General features: G+C 43.4%; 1 protein-coding gene across 1 annotated transcript in view; it reads left to right on the plus strand.

Annotated features, from left to right (window-relative positions):
* Nucleotides 1-15,035, plus strand: part of LOC124545865 (sentrin-specific protease 1-like) — a gene marked incomplete at its 5' end in the record, with an annotated part of 38,928 nt that extends 23,893 nt beyond the window's left edge. The window contains 2 exons of the mRNA XM_047124824.1: nucleotides 14,525-14,611; nucleotides 14,874-15,035. Coding sequence (XP_046980780.1) covers nucleotides 14,525-14,611; nucleotides 14,874-15,035 — 249 coding nt within the window. The remainder of the gene's footprint in view (nucleotides 1-14,524; nucleotides 14,612-14,873) is intronic.
* Nucleotides 15,036-15,477: the final 442 nt, after the last annotated feature.

A 15,477-nucleotide genomic window follows, 5' to 3' on the forward strand; every position in this document is an offset into this window, starting at 1 on the left:
CTGAGCATATTTCCACAACTGTTCCCTTTTCCTAAACCTCATCAGTCTTTTTCCCTTCATTCCTCGTCCAAACCCTTTGACCCTTCTGCCAAAAGAAAGAGCCACTGTATCCAAAATTTTGCACATTTCTTCAGTCTTTGTGTACTTTCTGTTACCACTGATTGGTAATTACATTTTTTTTATCCATCCAGTTGTATTACACAGAAGAGCCATAGAAACTTGTACACCCACCTAATATCATGTAGAGGGTCCCCGCGAGCATTCAAAAGTGCCGCAACACAATGTGGCATGGACTTGACTAATGTCTGAAGTAGTGCTGGAGGGAACTGACACAATGATTCCTGCAAGGCTGTCTATAAATCCATAGTATGAGAGGGTGGAGACCCTTTATGAACAGTGCATTGCAAGGCATCCCAGATATGCTCAATAATGTTTGTCAGGAGAGTTTGGTGGTCAGTGGAAGTCTTTAAATTCAGAAGAGTGTTCTTGGAGCTACTCTGTAGCAATTGTGGATGTATGGGATGTTGTATTGTCCTGCTGGAATTGTCCAAGTCCATCAGAATGCCCAGTGGGCATGAATGGATGCAGGTGAACCTAGACATACCAGGGCTCCCAAATCTTTCCAGCTGCATGTGCCCCACAACATTACAGAGCCTCCACCAGCTTGAACAGTCCCCTGCTGAGTGCTGGGTCCATGGAGTCATGAAGTTGTCTCCATACCCATACTCTTGGTGCAGTTTGAAACGAGACTTGTCCCACCAGGCAACATGTTTCCAGTCATTAACAGTCCAGTGTCACTGTTTACAGGCCCAGGTGAGGTGTAGAGCTTTGTGTGCACACTGATTCTTGATGGCCCAGAATTGAAATCTGCAGCAATTTGCGGGAGATGTGCACTTCTGTTATGTTGAACAATTCTCTACAGTCGTTGTTGGTCCTGTTCTTGCAGGATCTTCTTCTGGCTGTGGTGATGTTGGAGATTTGATGATTTATTGGTTTCCTGATATTCAAGGTACACTTGTGAAATGGTTGTAAGTGAAAATCCCCACTTCACCGCTAACTCTGAGGTGCTGTGTCCCATCGCTCACATGCTGACTATAAAACCGCATTCGAACTTACCTAAATCTTGATAACCTGTCATCGTAGCAGCAGTAACTGATCTTACAATTGCACCAGACACTTGAGATCTTATATAGGGATTGTCAACTAAGTGCCATATTCTGCCTGTTTCCATATTTCTGTATTTGAATATGCAAGCTGATACCAGTTTCTTTGGCACTTGAATGTATAATGAAAGTGCCTTGATTTTTCCTACATCAAGCACAGCATCAGATCTGACTATCTGGTGCCTTTACCTTTCCTCAGGCCAAACTGATCATTATCTAACAGCTCCTCAGTTTTCTTTTCCATTTGTTCTTGGTGGCAACTTTGATCCCTGAGCTGTTGGGGTTATTGAGAGATATTTCTTGCACGTGCCTGCCCTTGCTGTTTTTTGGATTGTGTTTATGATACTTCTCCTAAAATCTGATAGTATGTCTCCAGTTTTACAGAGTGTGCGAACAAACATGGTACTCCCAGGGGGCCCGCAGCTCTTTGGCGGGTCTGTGCTTAGCTACAATGGGGCCCCGGCCTCTGCAGCATGTTTATAGTCTTTCTATTCATTTCCCTTCCCTTGGGGAACAGGTCTGGGGTGTTTTTGGAAATGTTCCGCATTATCTGTAGGTGACACAACAATCTCACCTCTGTTTTTTGTTCCTTTTTTTTGTTCACCTTCTCCTGTCCTTTCTCTGCTTTGGTGTTAAAGATTCCTCTTTCCCTTCTTCTCCCCTGTGCATTCCTGAAGGTCGGACCATGCACTGACATGTAACAGCTGACTGGGTAATGGGTATTTCCCAGCCATGGGTCGATAGGTAGGGTTTGCGTGTACCCGTGGTACAGGGCAGGCCCATGGAGGGGTGATTACCTAAACTGCTACCTTCTGAAATTGCCAATTGGTCCCTCTGTCATGTGTTAAGGAGGTGTGACCCATAGTGTGAACAGTCACCTAAGGCAGGTGCACCCCTTTGTGATGGACCCCCCACTTGGAAGCAGCACACCATCGAAGTCACTGGGATTGGGGATTTCTTTGCAATGAGCCAATCATCATCTTTGCAGTCCACATCTACCAGACATAAACAGAAGGAAGCTCCTGATTCAAAGACCCTCCCAGCTGCAACATAGTTCCTCATGGTTTTGCATACTGAAGACAGTCAGTCCTTCGCAACAGTAAATCTGTTTCTTATTTAGAAAGGTGTTGATGCAATTGTCAGCCCTACAAAATCCTGCTCTTGTTTATGCAATGGCACATTGCTTTTGGGGACTACTATTGATTCTCAAGCACAACTGCTTGCTGTTTCATGTCTCCATGACTATCCTGTTCGTGTTGATGCCCATAGAACTCTGAATTATTCCCTTGGCATTATTTACCCTGTGCTGCACACTGGTCTGACCAAGGCTGACCAAGACATTGGTCTGATCAGGGTGTCATTGCCAGCCATAGAGTGATGAAAAAGATTGGTGCCTCCTTAGTGCCCACATGTGCTCTCTTTCTCACCTTTGATAGAGTGATGCTTCTGTTCGAGGTCAAAGCAGGCTATGAAGTTATCACAGTTCAAAGCGGGCTATGAAGTTATCACAGTTCAAAGCGGGCTATGAAGTTATCACAGTTCAAAGCGGGCTATGAAGTTATCACAGTTCAAAGCGGGCTATGAAGTTATCACAGTTCAAAGCAGGCTATTAAGTTATCACAGTTCAAATGTATATTCTGAACCTGATGCACTTTTACCAGTGTTGTCATTTCACCCACTCTCGAATGCTTATTCACACTCAGCCAAATGTGTAACCTGTGGTAGGGATGCGTATCAGGGCAATAGTATGTCTCCTTCTCCGTGCTGTATCAACTGCAATGGTGACCATGCCACCTCCCCTCGAGATTGTCCTGTGTATCTCAATGAGCAGGCTGTCCAGGAGATCCGGGTAAAGGAAAAATACCTTACCTGGTCTCTAGCAAGTTATTGGCTAACCACAAACCCTGCATTCTACCATCTGTCACCTGCACTACTGTTCTTGCTATCTCTTGCTCCTTGAAGGACATTGTCACACAGACATGCAACCTCAGATTCAGCACTGTTGTGAAATCATCCAGTGTCATGGTAGCATCACCGTCTCCTCATCCAGCTGTTTAATAAGCCATCAAACTGTCACCTCATAGGAAGAAGTCAGCAGCTATACAACCAGCAGGCCTGAAAGGACAGAAGGAATTCTCCTGTGAAGACTTCCTACATCCCTTCAACCAACCTGAGTCTTTCTCTGCTAACCAGAGATGCTCAAAGAAGTCAAACAAAAGCAAATGGTCGTCTCCTTCACCAACTTGGAGATTCTTTTTGACAGTGTCACCACGTGATACCCTCACCTGGCCAAATCCATGTCATTGATGTGCACCACTAACCATTTTCTGTGCTGGGCTCTGCAGGTCAACAGCAGAAGAAAGCCGACACTTCTGTAGACCTCATGGAGCAGGATCCTCCAGCCTCTGTGCCCTGTAGGAGTGAATCTTCAAGGGCTGGCACTCAGCAGCTGCTTCCTTCAGGAATTTTTTAAAGACCAAGTTTTCAATGTATGTATGGGTTCTGCCTTGCTGGAAACCTTTATCCAGGAAAACAGTGTGCATCAAGGTTTCGTTGTGAGCATCTTCTCTTTGCTATCACCATTAACCGTATAATGGCCTGTCTCCTGCTGGGCATGTCTTGTTCCCCTTTTGTTGACAATTTTGCCATCTCTTGCAGTTCTCCATGGACTTGCCACATTGAATGGCAGCTTCAGCAATGTCTCGATTGTCTTTACTCGTAGAGCATCAACAACTGCTTCAGTTTTTCCACCAACAAAACCATTTTTATGAATTTCTGGTGGTGCAATTGGTTTCTTCCACTGTCTTTACATCTTAAGTCACTTTCTCTCCTTTCATTAAATTCCTGTGGCTCATGCTTGAAGGGAAACTTCCTTGGTCCTCCCACATGTCTTACCTGGCAGCCCACTGTATGTAGCCCCTCAGTGTCCTTCGGGTACTCAATGGTACTTTCTATGGTGCAGATTGAACCACCCTCCTCCATATGTATTGGTACCTTGTCCATTCAAAACTAACTATGGGTGTTTCATTTATGTACCTGCACATTCGTCCCTGTTATGCTGTCTCGATACTATCCACCATCATGGCATCCATTTGGCCTCTGGCACCTTCTACACTATTCCGGTTGAGTGTCTGTATGCAGAAGCTGCTGAACTACCACTATCTTACTGCTGTGACTTTCTCCTCGGCAGATATGCATGCCATTTTTTGCCATGTATGGCCACTGATCCTATGCTGCCTCCTTTGATGACTCCTTTGATTGCCAGTATAGGGCACTTTCCTCTAACTTCATGCTCCCTGCAACTTCCCAGTGGGTGTGAACCCTTCACCACCTTTTCTTCATGTGGCAGCCTGTGTTCACTTTGGCCTTCATTTGCTTCCTAAGGACACTACTCCAACCTCGCTCTATTTCCTTCAGTTTCATGGCCTTCACATAAAACTTCGCAATAGTACCTTTGTGTACACTGATGGCTCTCAGACTGACTGTGGTGTCAGTTGTCTCTTTGTCACTAATGCCAACGTTTTTCAATATTGGCTTCTGGACCACTGCACAGTATTTGCAGCAGAGCTCTTTGCCCTGTATCAGGACATGCAGTACATCCGGTGGGTTTTTCAATTGTGTGATCTGCTCACTCTCTCTCAAAACCCTTCAAAGACTCTTTGTGCTGCACACTGTCCATCCCTTAGTACAACAGGTCCTGGAAAGTTGTCACTTGCTCACTCTTGATGGCACCACTGAGATGTTTATGTGTGTTCCTGGTCACATTGGTCTGACAGGGAGTGAGGCTGCTGATGCTGCTACCAAGAATGCTGTCCTCGTTCCTCAGTCCTCTAGTTTTTACATTCCCTCCAATGATCTCTGTGTTGCTGTCTGTCAGCAGGTGGTGTCACTTTGGCATCACCATTGGTCCTCCCATCACAGGAACAAGCTCTAGGTTATTAAGCCTCTCCCAGCACATAGGATGACTTCCTCGTGGCCCACTCACTGTGAGGAGATAATTTTAATTAGGTTGTGTATTGGGCACTGTCTTTTTGGCCGTCGCCACTTGTTAAGTTTTGCTCTCCCACCACTTTGTGCACATTGTGCCCAACTTTTAACTGTCCATGATTTCCTGATGGAATGCCCTTCTTTTAACAGCTTACATTCCGATTTGCATTTACCGTCTGAGTTACATGCATTTTAGGGAATGATGCATGGGCTGTCGACTGTGTTCTACTTTATATCCATCATAGCAGTAAGGCCAAGGCAATTTAATTTTTAGTTCTGGACCTCTGTTTCTCTTTAACATATTTTATAGACCTTTCTCCATGTCCCTGTTTTTTAACTGTCTTCTCTTCCATCGATTGAGATTGACGTGTAGCCGTATTTAACCCCTCCCTTTGTCTTCTTGTTCTATAGTTTCGAGATGGGTGCAATTGTTTTTGTGCCCTAAAACAAAAACAAAACCAAACAAACTTGTTCATTCAGTTGCCAGTTATTTTATAATCTTCAGGGGAATATTATATGTGTCTTCTGCTTTCTTTTACTGCAGATTTTCCAAAGCTGTGTTAATCTCTGACTCTAATATGGGATCCCCTATGTCCTCCATATCAACTCTCATTTCTTCTTCTATCATGCCATCAAACAGTTTCTCTTCCTCTTAGTGTCCTTCATGCACTCTTTACACCTATTCACTCTCTCATCTGCATTGATAAATGGAATTCTCCCAACACTCTTCATGTTGATGCCTTTTGCTTTTAGTTTCACCCAAGATTGTTTCTACTTTCCTATGTGCTGAATCAGTTTTTTATGATGGTTTCTTTTTTTTTTTTACATTCTTCCGGCAAAAATTTTGCTTCCCTGAACTTTCTATTTTTTACTCCCTAATGAAATACTGTTGGATTCCTTACTTCTAAAATAAAATTTGAATTTCCTTCTTTCATTGATTATTTGAAGTATTCCCGCTATTAATAAATACTTCTTCGCAGTTAATTTCCTTGAACCTATATTTGTCTGTCCAACATCTGTGATTTTTCTTTCTAGAGATAGCCATTCGTGTTCTTTATTACTTTGTTTATCTATTACTTTATTATTATTTTATTACTATATCTTCGTCATTAACCAGCCATGGCTGGACAGACTGTGTCACAAATACAATGTTTATCAACTAACATTTATACAACACCATATAAAAAATTTATATTACAAATAAAAGAAAATATTTATGCAGTGCACAGAAACACATAGAACATAGAAAAAATGAAACATAACTAAACAGGAAAGTAAAACTTTATAGCAGCAAATGAAAATACCATAAAGCAAAATGTTTACAAGACCATGTAGATCACACACACAAAGTTTCATTTTGGTAAAATATGTACTTTAAGTAAAACACAAAATTAAATGTGCAGTTAACTGAGAACATAAAAAGGAGGTTAAATTTAGGCAAAACTATATATAAAACATAACAATATTTATTATTTTGTCCATTCACTAGAACCACTGTTGAAAACCTCTTCCAAGGAATATAGTGGATGTTGTTTCAAGTCCTGAGCAATTTTTTTCGAAATAATTCAGGTGGCTGGGATTTCATTTCTGGAGGCAGTTGATGTACAATCATTTTTAGGGTGACTGTTGGAAAGCTGTCTTGTGTACTTGATAGGCAACACCTTGGCACTTCAATGTTCCACTTACAGCGAGTGTCATGATTATGTATTTCTTGTCTTATGCTAAAATTCCTTTGATTTTCATTTATATAACTGAGGCAGAAAAACACATACTGATAAAAATAGTCATTACGCCTAGCCTGGTGAAAATAGGCTTACAGTGGTCCAGTCTTTTGCTAGAGGATATGATCCTGATGGCTTCTAATTGTAATAGCAACACATCTTTGCTGCCTGAGGAGTGTCCCCACAACAGCAGTCCATAGCTAATGTGGCTGTGGAAGAGTGCATGGTAGACTACTGTGAGAAACAGGTCAGCTATTACCCTCTTCAGCTTCCTCAGGAGGTATATCACACGAGAAAGTTTGGTGCATACATATGCCGTGTGATCATTCACAGAGAGTTTGCTGTCGATCTTGAAGCCCAGTAGTCTGACAGTCTCCATGTTTTCTTGGTCTTCAATGTTGGTTAGATTGCATATCAAATGTTGGGTTTTTTCTTCATTGATCTTCATTTTGTTTATTATGATCCATTCTTTTATTTCTTCAAACATCAAATTTGATGCACCAAGAGCTTCTGCAGCTGTATGTCCTTTGGCAATAACACCCCTGCGGGTCCGGGGGTAAGAATAGACCCGCGGTATTCCTGCCTGTCATAAGAGGCTACTAAAAGGAGTCTCAACTGTTTCGGCCTTTAATGTGATGGTCCCCTAAGGGGTCTGACCACTCCATTTCAAAATTTTTCCATTAGTGCATAAGATTTGGGGAAGGACGCCTTACGCGATGCATTCTATATCCGTCTTGCCCTAAGATCTGTCACATTCACTATTGTCATGGAGTTGGACTTACACTGAGCTCCCGGCCACATTGGCTGCAGTGTGTTCTGGGTAGCCTACATTCCCTCCATTGTGCACATCCATCTTTGCCCTCGTGATATACATGGATATTCGACACCCGACAACCAGCACGGTAGCCAGTCCGTTGTGGTGGGGTCGTCATGTACCCTCTTGGTGGTAGCCCCCGACTACACGGGGATTGCACTGCTGATGCCTGAGCTGCTACCTCCCCGTGTATGTTGAGGAGTAGATGCCTATCCCTCTGGGGCATCAGGACTCCCAGCAAAGGCCATCCTGCCAGGTGGTCTTTGTTGTGACTGGGTGGTGCCCGTGGGAAGAGCCCCTGGTCAGAGTGGGTGGCATCAGGGTGGATGACCCACAATGAAGCGTGGTACATCATCTCTCGATGGTGGGCCTCCACCAGCAGTCTCTAAGAGATCGAGGTTTGACTTCAATGGGAAGTAATTTGATCCAAGACTATTTCCCTCCCTGGCCACTCCATGGGAGGAACGTATGGCTAAAGAAGGCAGCTTATGAAAGGGTGTCTGGTGGCGTGTGCATCTATGTCCTTCACTCTCTTCACAGCAAGTCTGTCCCTCTACAAACACCTTTAGAGGCTGTCACTGTTCAGGTGTGGATGCCACAGGCTGTTACCGTCTGCAGTCTTTACCTTCCACCGGATGGTGATATCGCGCAGCATGTCCTGGCTGCACTGATAGTCCAATTGCTGCCACCTTTCTTGTTGCTGGGCCACTTCAGTGAACATAACCCTCTGTGGGGTGGGTCAGTGGCAACAGGTCAAGGCACCACCATTGAGCGTGTATTGGCACAGCTCAATCTTTCCATTTTAAATGATGGTGCCTTTACACATTTCAGTGTGGCGCATGGCATGCACTCCGCCATTGACCTTTCGATCAGCAGCCCTAGCCTATTATTTTCTGTCCAATGGAGTGTGCATGACGACCTGTGTGGTAGTGACCACTTTCCGATCTTTCTATCACTGCCACAACGTCACTCTTCTGGGCGCCCTAGCAGATGGGCTATGAATAAGGCTGACTGGGACTTGTTCTCCTCCATTGCCGCTATTGAGCCTCTTTCTAATGAAGTCATTGATGCGGTGGTTCACTCGGTCACCACCGGCATCGTTACTGCCACAGAATCTGCCATTCCCCATTCTTCTAGGCCCCCTCGGCGGAAGACTGTGCCTTGGTGGTCGCCTGCGATCGCCGAGGCAATTAAAGATCGCCGGCGGGTGCTCCAGTGTCACAAGCGACAACCATCTTTAGAAAACCTCGTCGCCTTTAAACAGCTCCGAGCGCAGGCCCGCCGCATCATTCACCAACACAAGCAGGAGTGCTCGGAGCGGTATGTGTCCACCATTGGCCTCCATGTCTCTCCATTGCAGGCCTGGGCCAAGATTCGACACCTCTATGACTATCGGACCCCTGTCAGCATCCCTGCACTCTCACTGAATGGAGCCGTTTGTACTGACTCCGATGTAATTGCAAACCTCTTGGCGGAGCATTTTGCTCAGAGTTCCACTTCTACAACTTACCCACTGGCCTTCCACCCCATTAAAGAGTGAGTGGAATGTCGGAGCCTTTCATTTTGCACCCACCATCCTGAATCCTACAATGTTCCATTCAGTGAGTGGGAATTTCACAGTGCACTAGCTGCTTGCCCTGATACAGCTCCTGGGCCAGATCGCATCCACTGTCAGATGCTGAAACACCTTTCAGTGCACTGCCAGCAACGCCTCCTCAACCTTTACAACTGTATTTGGGTCGAGGGTGAGTTTCCATCGCAATGGCAGGAAAGCATTGTTATCCCCGTTTTGAAACCTGGCGAGAACCCTTTGGAGTTGGACAGATACTGCCCCATTAGCCACACCAACATTCTTTGCAAGTTGCTTGAACGGATGGTGAGCCGGCGGTTGAGTTGGGTACTCGAGTCTCAGGGCCTTCTGGCTCCATCTCAGGGTGGATTCCGTAAAGGCCGCTCTGCTGCCAACAGCCTGGTGAGCCTCGAGTCAGCCATCCGTACGGCCTTTGCCCGCCGGCAGCACCTGGTTGCTGTCTTTTTCAACATGCGGAAGGTGTATGATATGACATGGCGTCATCACATCCTCTCTACACTTCATGATTGGGGTCTTCGGGGTCTGCTGCCAATTTTCATTCGAAATTTTCTGTCGCATCGAACCTTCCGCATGCAAGTCGCGGCCTCCCATAGTTCCTCCTGAGTTTAGGAGAACAGGGTACCACAGTGATCTGTTTTAAATGTCTGCCTGTTTTAAATAGCAATTAACGGGCTCGCTGCGGCGGTGGGAACGTCTGTCTCAGTGTCCTTGTATGCTGACGACTTCTGCCTTTACTGTAGCTCTATTGGCATTGCAGCTGCTGAACGTCAGCTGCAGGGTGCTATCCGCAAGTCACAGGCTTGGGCTGTAGTGCATGGCTTCCAATTTTCGGCTCCCAAGACCCGCATTATGCATTTCTGCCGGCGACGCACTGTTCACCCAGAGCCGCAGCTTTATCTTGACGGCGAACTTCTTGCTGTGGTGGAGTCACATAGGTTTATGGGTGTGGTTTTTGATGCCCAGTTGACTTGGCTGCCTCATATTCGGCAGCTTAAACAGATGTGTTGGCGGCATCTAAATGCTCTGCGATGCCTGAGCCACACTCGCTGGGGCGCCTACCGATCTACCCTCTTACGGCTCTACCAGGTGTTAATCCAGTCCTGTTTGGATTATGGGAGCCTGGCTTATGGTTCAGCATCCCCTTTGGCATTGAGGGTGCTGGACCCAATCCTTCACAGTGGGATATGCCTTGCCACTGGTGCTTTCCAGACCAGCCCTGTGGACAGCATACTTGTGGAGGCAGATGTCCCTCCATTGCGATTACGGTGCCAACGTTTGCTGGCTGCTTATGCTATTCATGTTTGTAGCTTGCCCGGGCATCCTAACTATCGTCTTCTATTCCCACAGTCACTCGTCCATCTCCCAGAATGTCGGCCCCGGTTGGGTTGTACGATTGCAGTCCACACGTCAGAGAGCTTCTCTCCAGGCTTGGGGTTTTCCCTGTTCCACCTCCTTTCCAAGCCCCTCTGTGTACACACCCGTGGTGTGTGCCCCGCCCTTGCCTTCGGCTCGAATTGCTCTGACTCTAGGGGACCATTCCGAACAATGTTCATTGCCGGCTGGCTGCAGCGTTTTCACTGCTGAGCTGGTCACCATCTTTCATGCCCTAGAGTATATCCATTCCTGCTCAGGTGAATCCTTCGTTATCTGTAGCGGCTCCCTTAGCAGTTTACGAGCTATCGACCAGTGCTTCCCTCGCTCTTGTCTGGTGATGGCTGTCCAGGAGTCCCTGCATACTCTTGCCCGTTGCTACCGATCTGTGGTCTTTATGTGGACCCCTGGTCATGTCGGCATCCCAGGCAATAAACGTGTTGACTGCCTTGCCAAACAGGCCACCAGTGAACCAACCCTGGACATTGGCCTCCTGGAGAATGATTTGCGAGCATGTCTTACGCCACAAAGTTTTTGCACTATGGGATGCTGAATGGCACGGTCTGACCACCCCTAACAAACTTCATGCCGTCAAGGAGACGACGACTGTGTGGCAATCATCCCTGCGAGCCACTCGCAGGGAATCCGTTGTACTTTGCCGGCTCCGCATTGGCCACACCCGCTTGACACACAGCTTTATACTGCAACATGAGGACCCGCCTCTATGTTGATGCGGGTCAGCTTTGATGGTGGTCCACATTTTGTTGGACTGTCCACTTTTAAGTGTGCTCAGGCAGACGTTTGCACTGCCTGATACGCTCCCTGCCCTTTTAAATGATTACACTTCTATGGCGGGCTTAGTTTTGCATTTTATTCGGGCAGGGGGCTTTTATCATTTAATCTAAGTGTTTGTCCTTTTTTGTATTGACTCTGGTATTTAGCCTACGGTTTTAGACTGAATTTTTAATGTGTTTCTCAGTGGTTGGCTTTCCCTTTTTTTTGTCTCTATGGTCGGCCAACCACCGTCACACTCTGTGTGATTTTAATTCGTTTTGTCTGGTCTTTGTCTCTGTTTCTCTTGTCCTGCGTCACCTGTCATCTTTTCCTTGTTTGCTTTTATTCTCTGTGGGTGTTTTTAAGTTGTGGAGAAAGGGACCAATGACCATAGCAATCTGGTCCCTTCAATCCCCCAAACCAACCAGCCAACCAACCTTTGGCAATAAGGGCAGTGTCATCTGCAAACTGCAACATTTGACTATTACAGCTCATATCATTGACATATATGAGGAATAGGAGAGGTCCTAAGACTGATCCTTGGGGCACTCCATGTTCCAGTTTTTGTTCAAGAGAAGTGAACTGCCTACTTTGATATTCGTTTTTGCAGTATTTACAGTGCTAGAGAACAACAAACACACCTCATTCCTTTGTACTACACTGTCCCACTTCTTTTCGCATTATTATGAACTCTTCACTTTAAGTTAAGTCTACTCTCCATTATACCTAAATAGTGATATGAGTATATATCTACTATATGCCTTAAAATCTAATATCTAGTTTTGGAATCTGTCTGACCATAATGTAACCCAGCAATAACAGTTAGATGTCTTCGTGTGATTTCCAGGTAAACCACCTCCTCATGCAATTTTTGAATAGTGTATTTGCAATTACAAGCTATTTGCTACAGAATTTTATCTTTCCCATTTTGCATTTCTGGTAATGAGCCCATGTTGTAACAAAACTTGGTCTTCTATTACATCCCCCACTACAGTGTTCCAGGCACACATGATTGCTAGTATTTTATCTCCCTTTACGTTCTGAATTACACGTTCAATGTCTCATGTATTTTCTTTCTTCATCTTCTGCCTGTGATGTAAGCATATACAATAGAGCTGTGGTTGTTGATGTTGATTTGCTGGAGATTCTGATGAGAGAGATTGTATCACTGAACTGTTCATAGTAACTCAATCTTCCTGTAGCTAATGAATCATACTCCTATTACACCATATTTTACTGCTATTGATATATCCTATATTTGTCTGACCTGGAATCCTTTACTTCTTTCATTTTCCTTTTCAGATTTGCTAGCTTCCTTACCAAGTTCAAACTTCTGACATTCCACATTGCAGCAGATGGAATGTAATCTTTTTGCTGGTTATTAAATCTTTTTCACGTGAATAGTTTCCCATTTGCAATACCCTCCTACTGATCTGAATGGAGAACTAACCTGGAATATCTTTCCAGTGGGGAAATTATCATAAAACATTATCAATTACAAGCTACATTGCACATGGATACAACTGTATTTCTTAATGCAAAGGCTTCCATTTCCTTCTGCATTTTTATGTCATTGATCATTGCTCATTGTTCCACCTTTTAGGGGCATTTTTAATTTCTAGGGGTAACAGGGTGCCTAATGCCTGTCTACTCCTCCACTCACTGTGTAAAGGCCATTGGCAGGACAAAGTGATTCTTCGTTCCAGAAATCTTCAGCTGCCATTGCCAATGATTTTTATTTGAAATTGAAGCAGTGACAGGGTTCAGACCTGGGATGCAGGATGTTTCGACCATTGGTCCATTGTGAATCTGAGTAATTTTAGGAGTTGGGCCCAGAATGTCAGTGGATAAACTCATATCTGTAGAACAGGAAACAGATAGTTGAACTTACATACCATGAGGTATTAGTATAATTCCCTAATTTTCTGCAGAACAGAGTGTTTACAAAAAAAAATAATTTTTGTGTTCTATCTAATGGGACATACTACTTTTGTAATAAAACTATGACATGGACTCCCATAAGCACCAAAAACATCACTAGCTGAGTAGAATGAATTTTACACCAAGTATTCTTTAAATTTTCTCTGAGTTTTAGTGTTTGAAGAGCAAGACAATTTCTGCTGGTAGAGCATTGAAAACTTTTGTGACAGATTAAGTCATTCCTTTCTGCCCACGGGTGGAATTTGTCTGCTCAATATCTAAGTCCTGTTTGAGTGTCTAGTGATACAGACATCAATAGCATTGATCAGAGGTGTAAGCACCACTGGCAGACAGAGTAGGGGCACTGAATAAGAATATCTGTGCCATAAACAAAGGACTGGGTGTGCTGTGATGGAGGCGACTGCACAGTCACACTTTTGTATTGTTTGCTCTTACTAAAGTATTGTTCACTCACAATTGTCTCCTCTCTGTGATTGGAGCTTTCAGTACACCCATTAGGGCAATGTTCCATAACCTCATATTATTGCCATGATGTGTGCAACTGGTTTTGAAAAGAGAGCTTTTATATTAATGAAACATGAAAAAGAATGATATACCGAGACAGATTCCTACAACAGTAAATGCAACTCAGAATGAATATTGCTCTCCTCTGAGCAGCGACATTTTTTTGTTGGTGGCTGAGTACCAGAAAGATGATTCCATAAAACAGCAAAGCATGAAAATATCCTAAGTAAGCAGTTCTAATGGCAATCTTGTGTGTAAATGTTAAAATTATGTGTAAGCCCATTACTGTGCACAACTAAGAACTTACCACCCCACTTGATGTGCTTGTGGTCCATTACATTTAATATTTATGTTCTGTTCTGTGAAACATGAAATTGTGCATAAAGCAGTGTTTTTTAGACATTCAGAGCACATTCACTACAGATAAATCAGGTTCGTACTACAAATGTTGTATGGATCAGTTAAGTACAATTTATGATACCAGTAGCTTCTCATGTGGTGTGATCATAGTTAGTTCCATGAATACACAGTTGTAGTAAACTAGCTAAAATTATTTGTGAGGGCTAAAATTTCACATACAATGAGGTCTTAGCATTAAACAGTTTACATGTCCTTTAAAGAAGTTCAACAATGAAGCAAAAAATTGTAATTTTTACAGTTGTTATGGGATTACCTGAACAGTGAAAGCATGGATAAAAGGAATGATGAATTCAATTATGATGGCTGGAAAACAGAAAATGTAAAGGTATTTATCTTAGGCATACTGATACTATTTTTCAATCCTGTTACAAACCTTTAGCCACAAAATTTAAATGTCTTGCTCTAAGTAATTTTTGTCTAATATATTACATTACTGCTATTTGTATATTAAAGAAAAAATTTTCATACTCACTTCCTTATACTTTTCATTCATAAATAGCTTAAATGGAAATGGAATCTGAATGTTAACGCCACCTGTGTCATTGACTTAATCCACTTTACTGAAATGTTTCCATTTTGAATTTCAGGAAATCCCACAGCAAGTAAATACCAGTGATTGTGGTGTATTTTGTTGTGTATATTCAGACTGTATCTGTCGTAATGCTAGTTTCAAATTTTCTCAGGAAGACATGCCATATTTTAGAAAAAAAATAGTGTATGAAATACTTTCAAAAAAATTGATGACATGAAGATGATAAAACTATTGTTGCATATACTGGTAGTGCAGATGGTATTATCTTTTTAAAAAATCCCATCTAATAGAAACATAAAAGGAATTTAAAATTCTGAACATAAAATTTTAATTTTTGACTTCGTGTATGGTTGAACGTGTTGTAGGATCTGCATAGAGAAGTCTAACAGGGTGTTATGTAGTTGTGATACAACAGTGAATAGAGTATTATTTTGAATCTGTGAAATTTATTTTCCAGCTTGGATATTCATGTGTAGGGTAATGAGTAGAACTGCTGTTCATTGTTAAATTTCTTTTTATGGAGATTAAAAAGTAAACTTTGTCTGTCAACACTCTCGTGTTGTTAGGTGTAATCTCCAAAAGCGGAATTTTTTGAAGGTGGAGTTACTTTTGATGTGCCTGTGTTGCTTGAATTGGCAACTGTAATATTTGCAGCTGTC

This window comes from Schistocerca americana, chromosome 8 (genome assembly GCF_021461395.2).
Source record: "Schistocerca americana isolate TAMUIC-IGC-003095 chromosome 8, iqSchAmer2.1, whole genome shotgun sequence".
In the NCBI taxonomy this organism is placed as follows: Eukaryota; Metazoa; Arthropoda; class Insecta; order Orthoptera; family Acrididae; genus Schistocerca; species Schistocerca americana.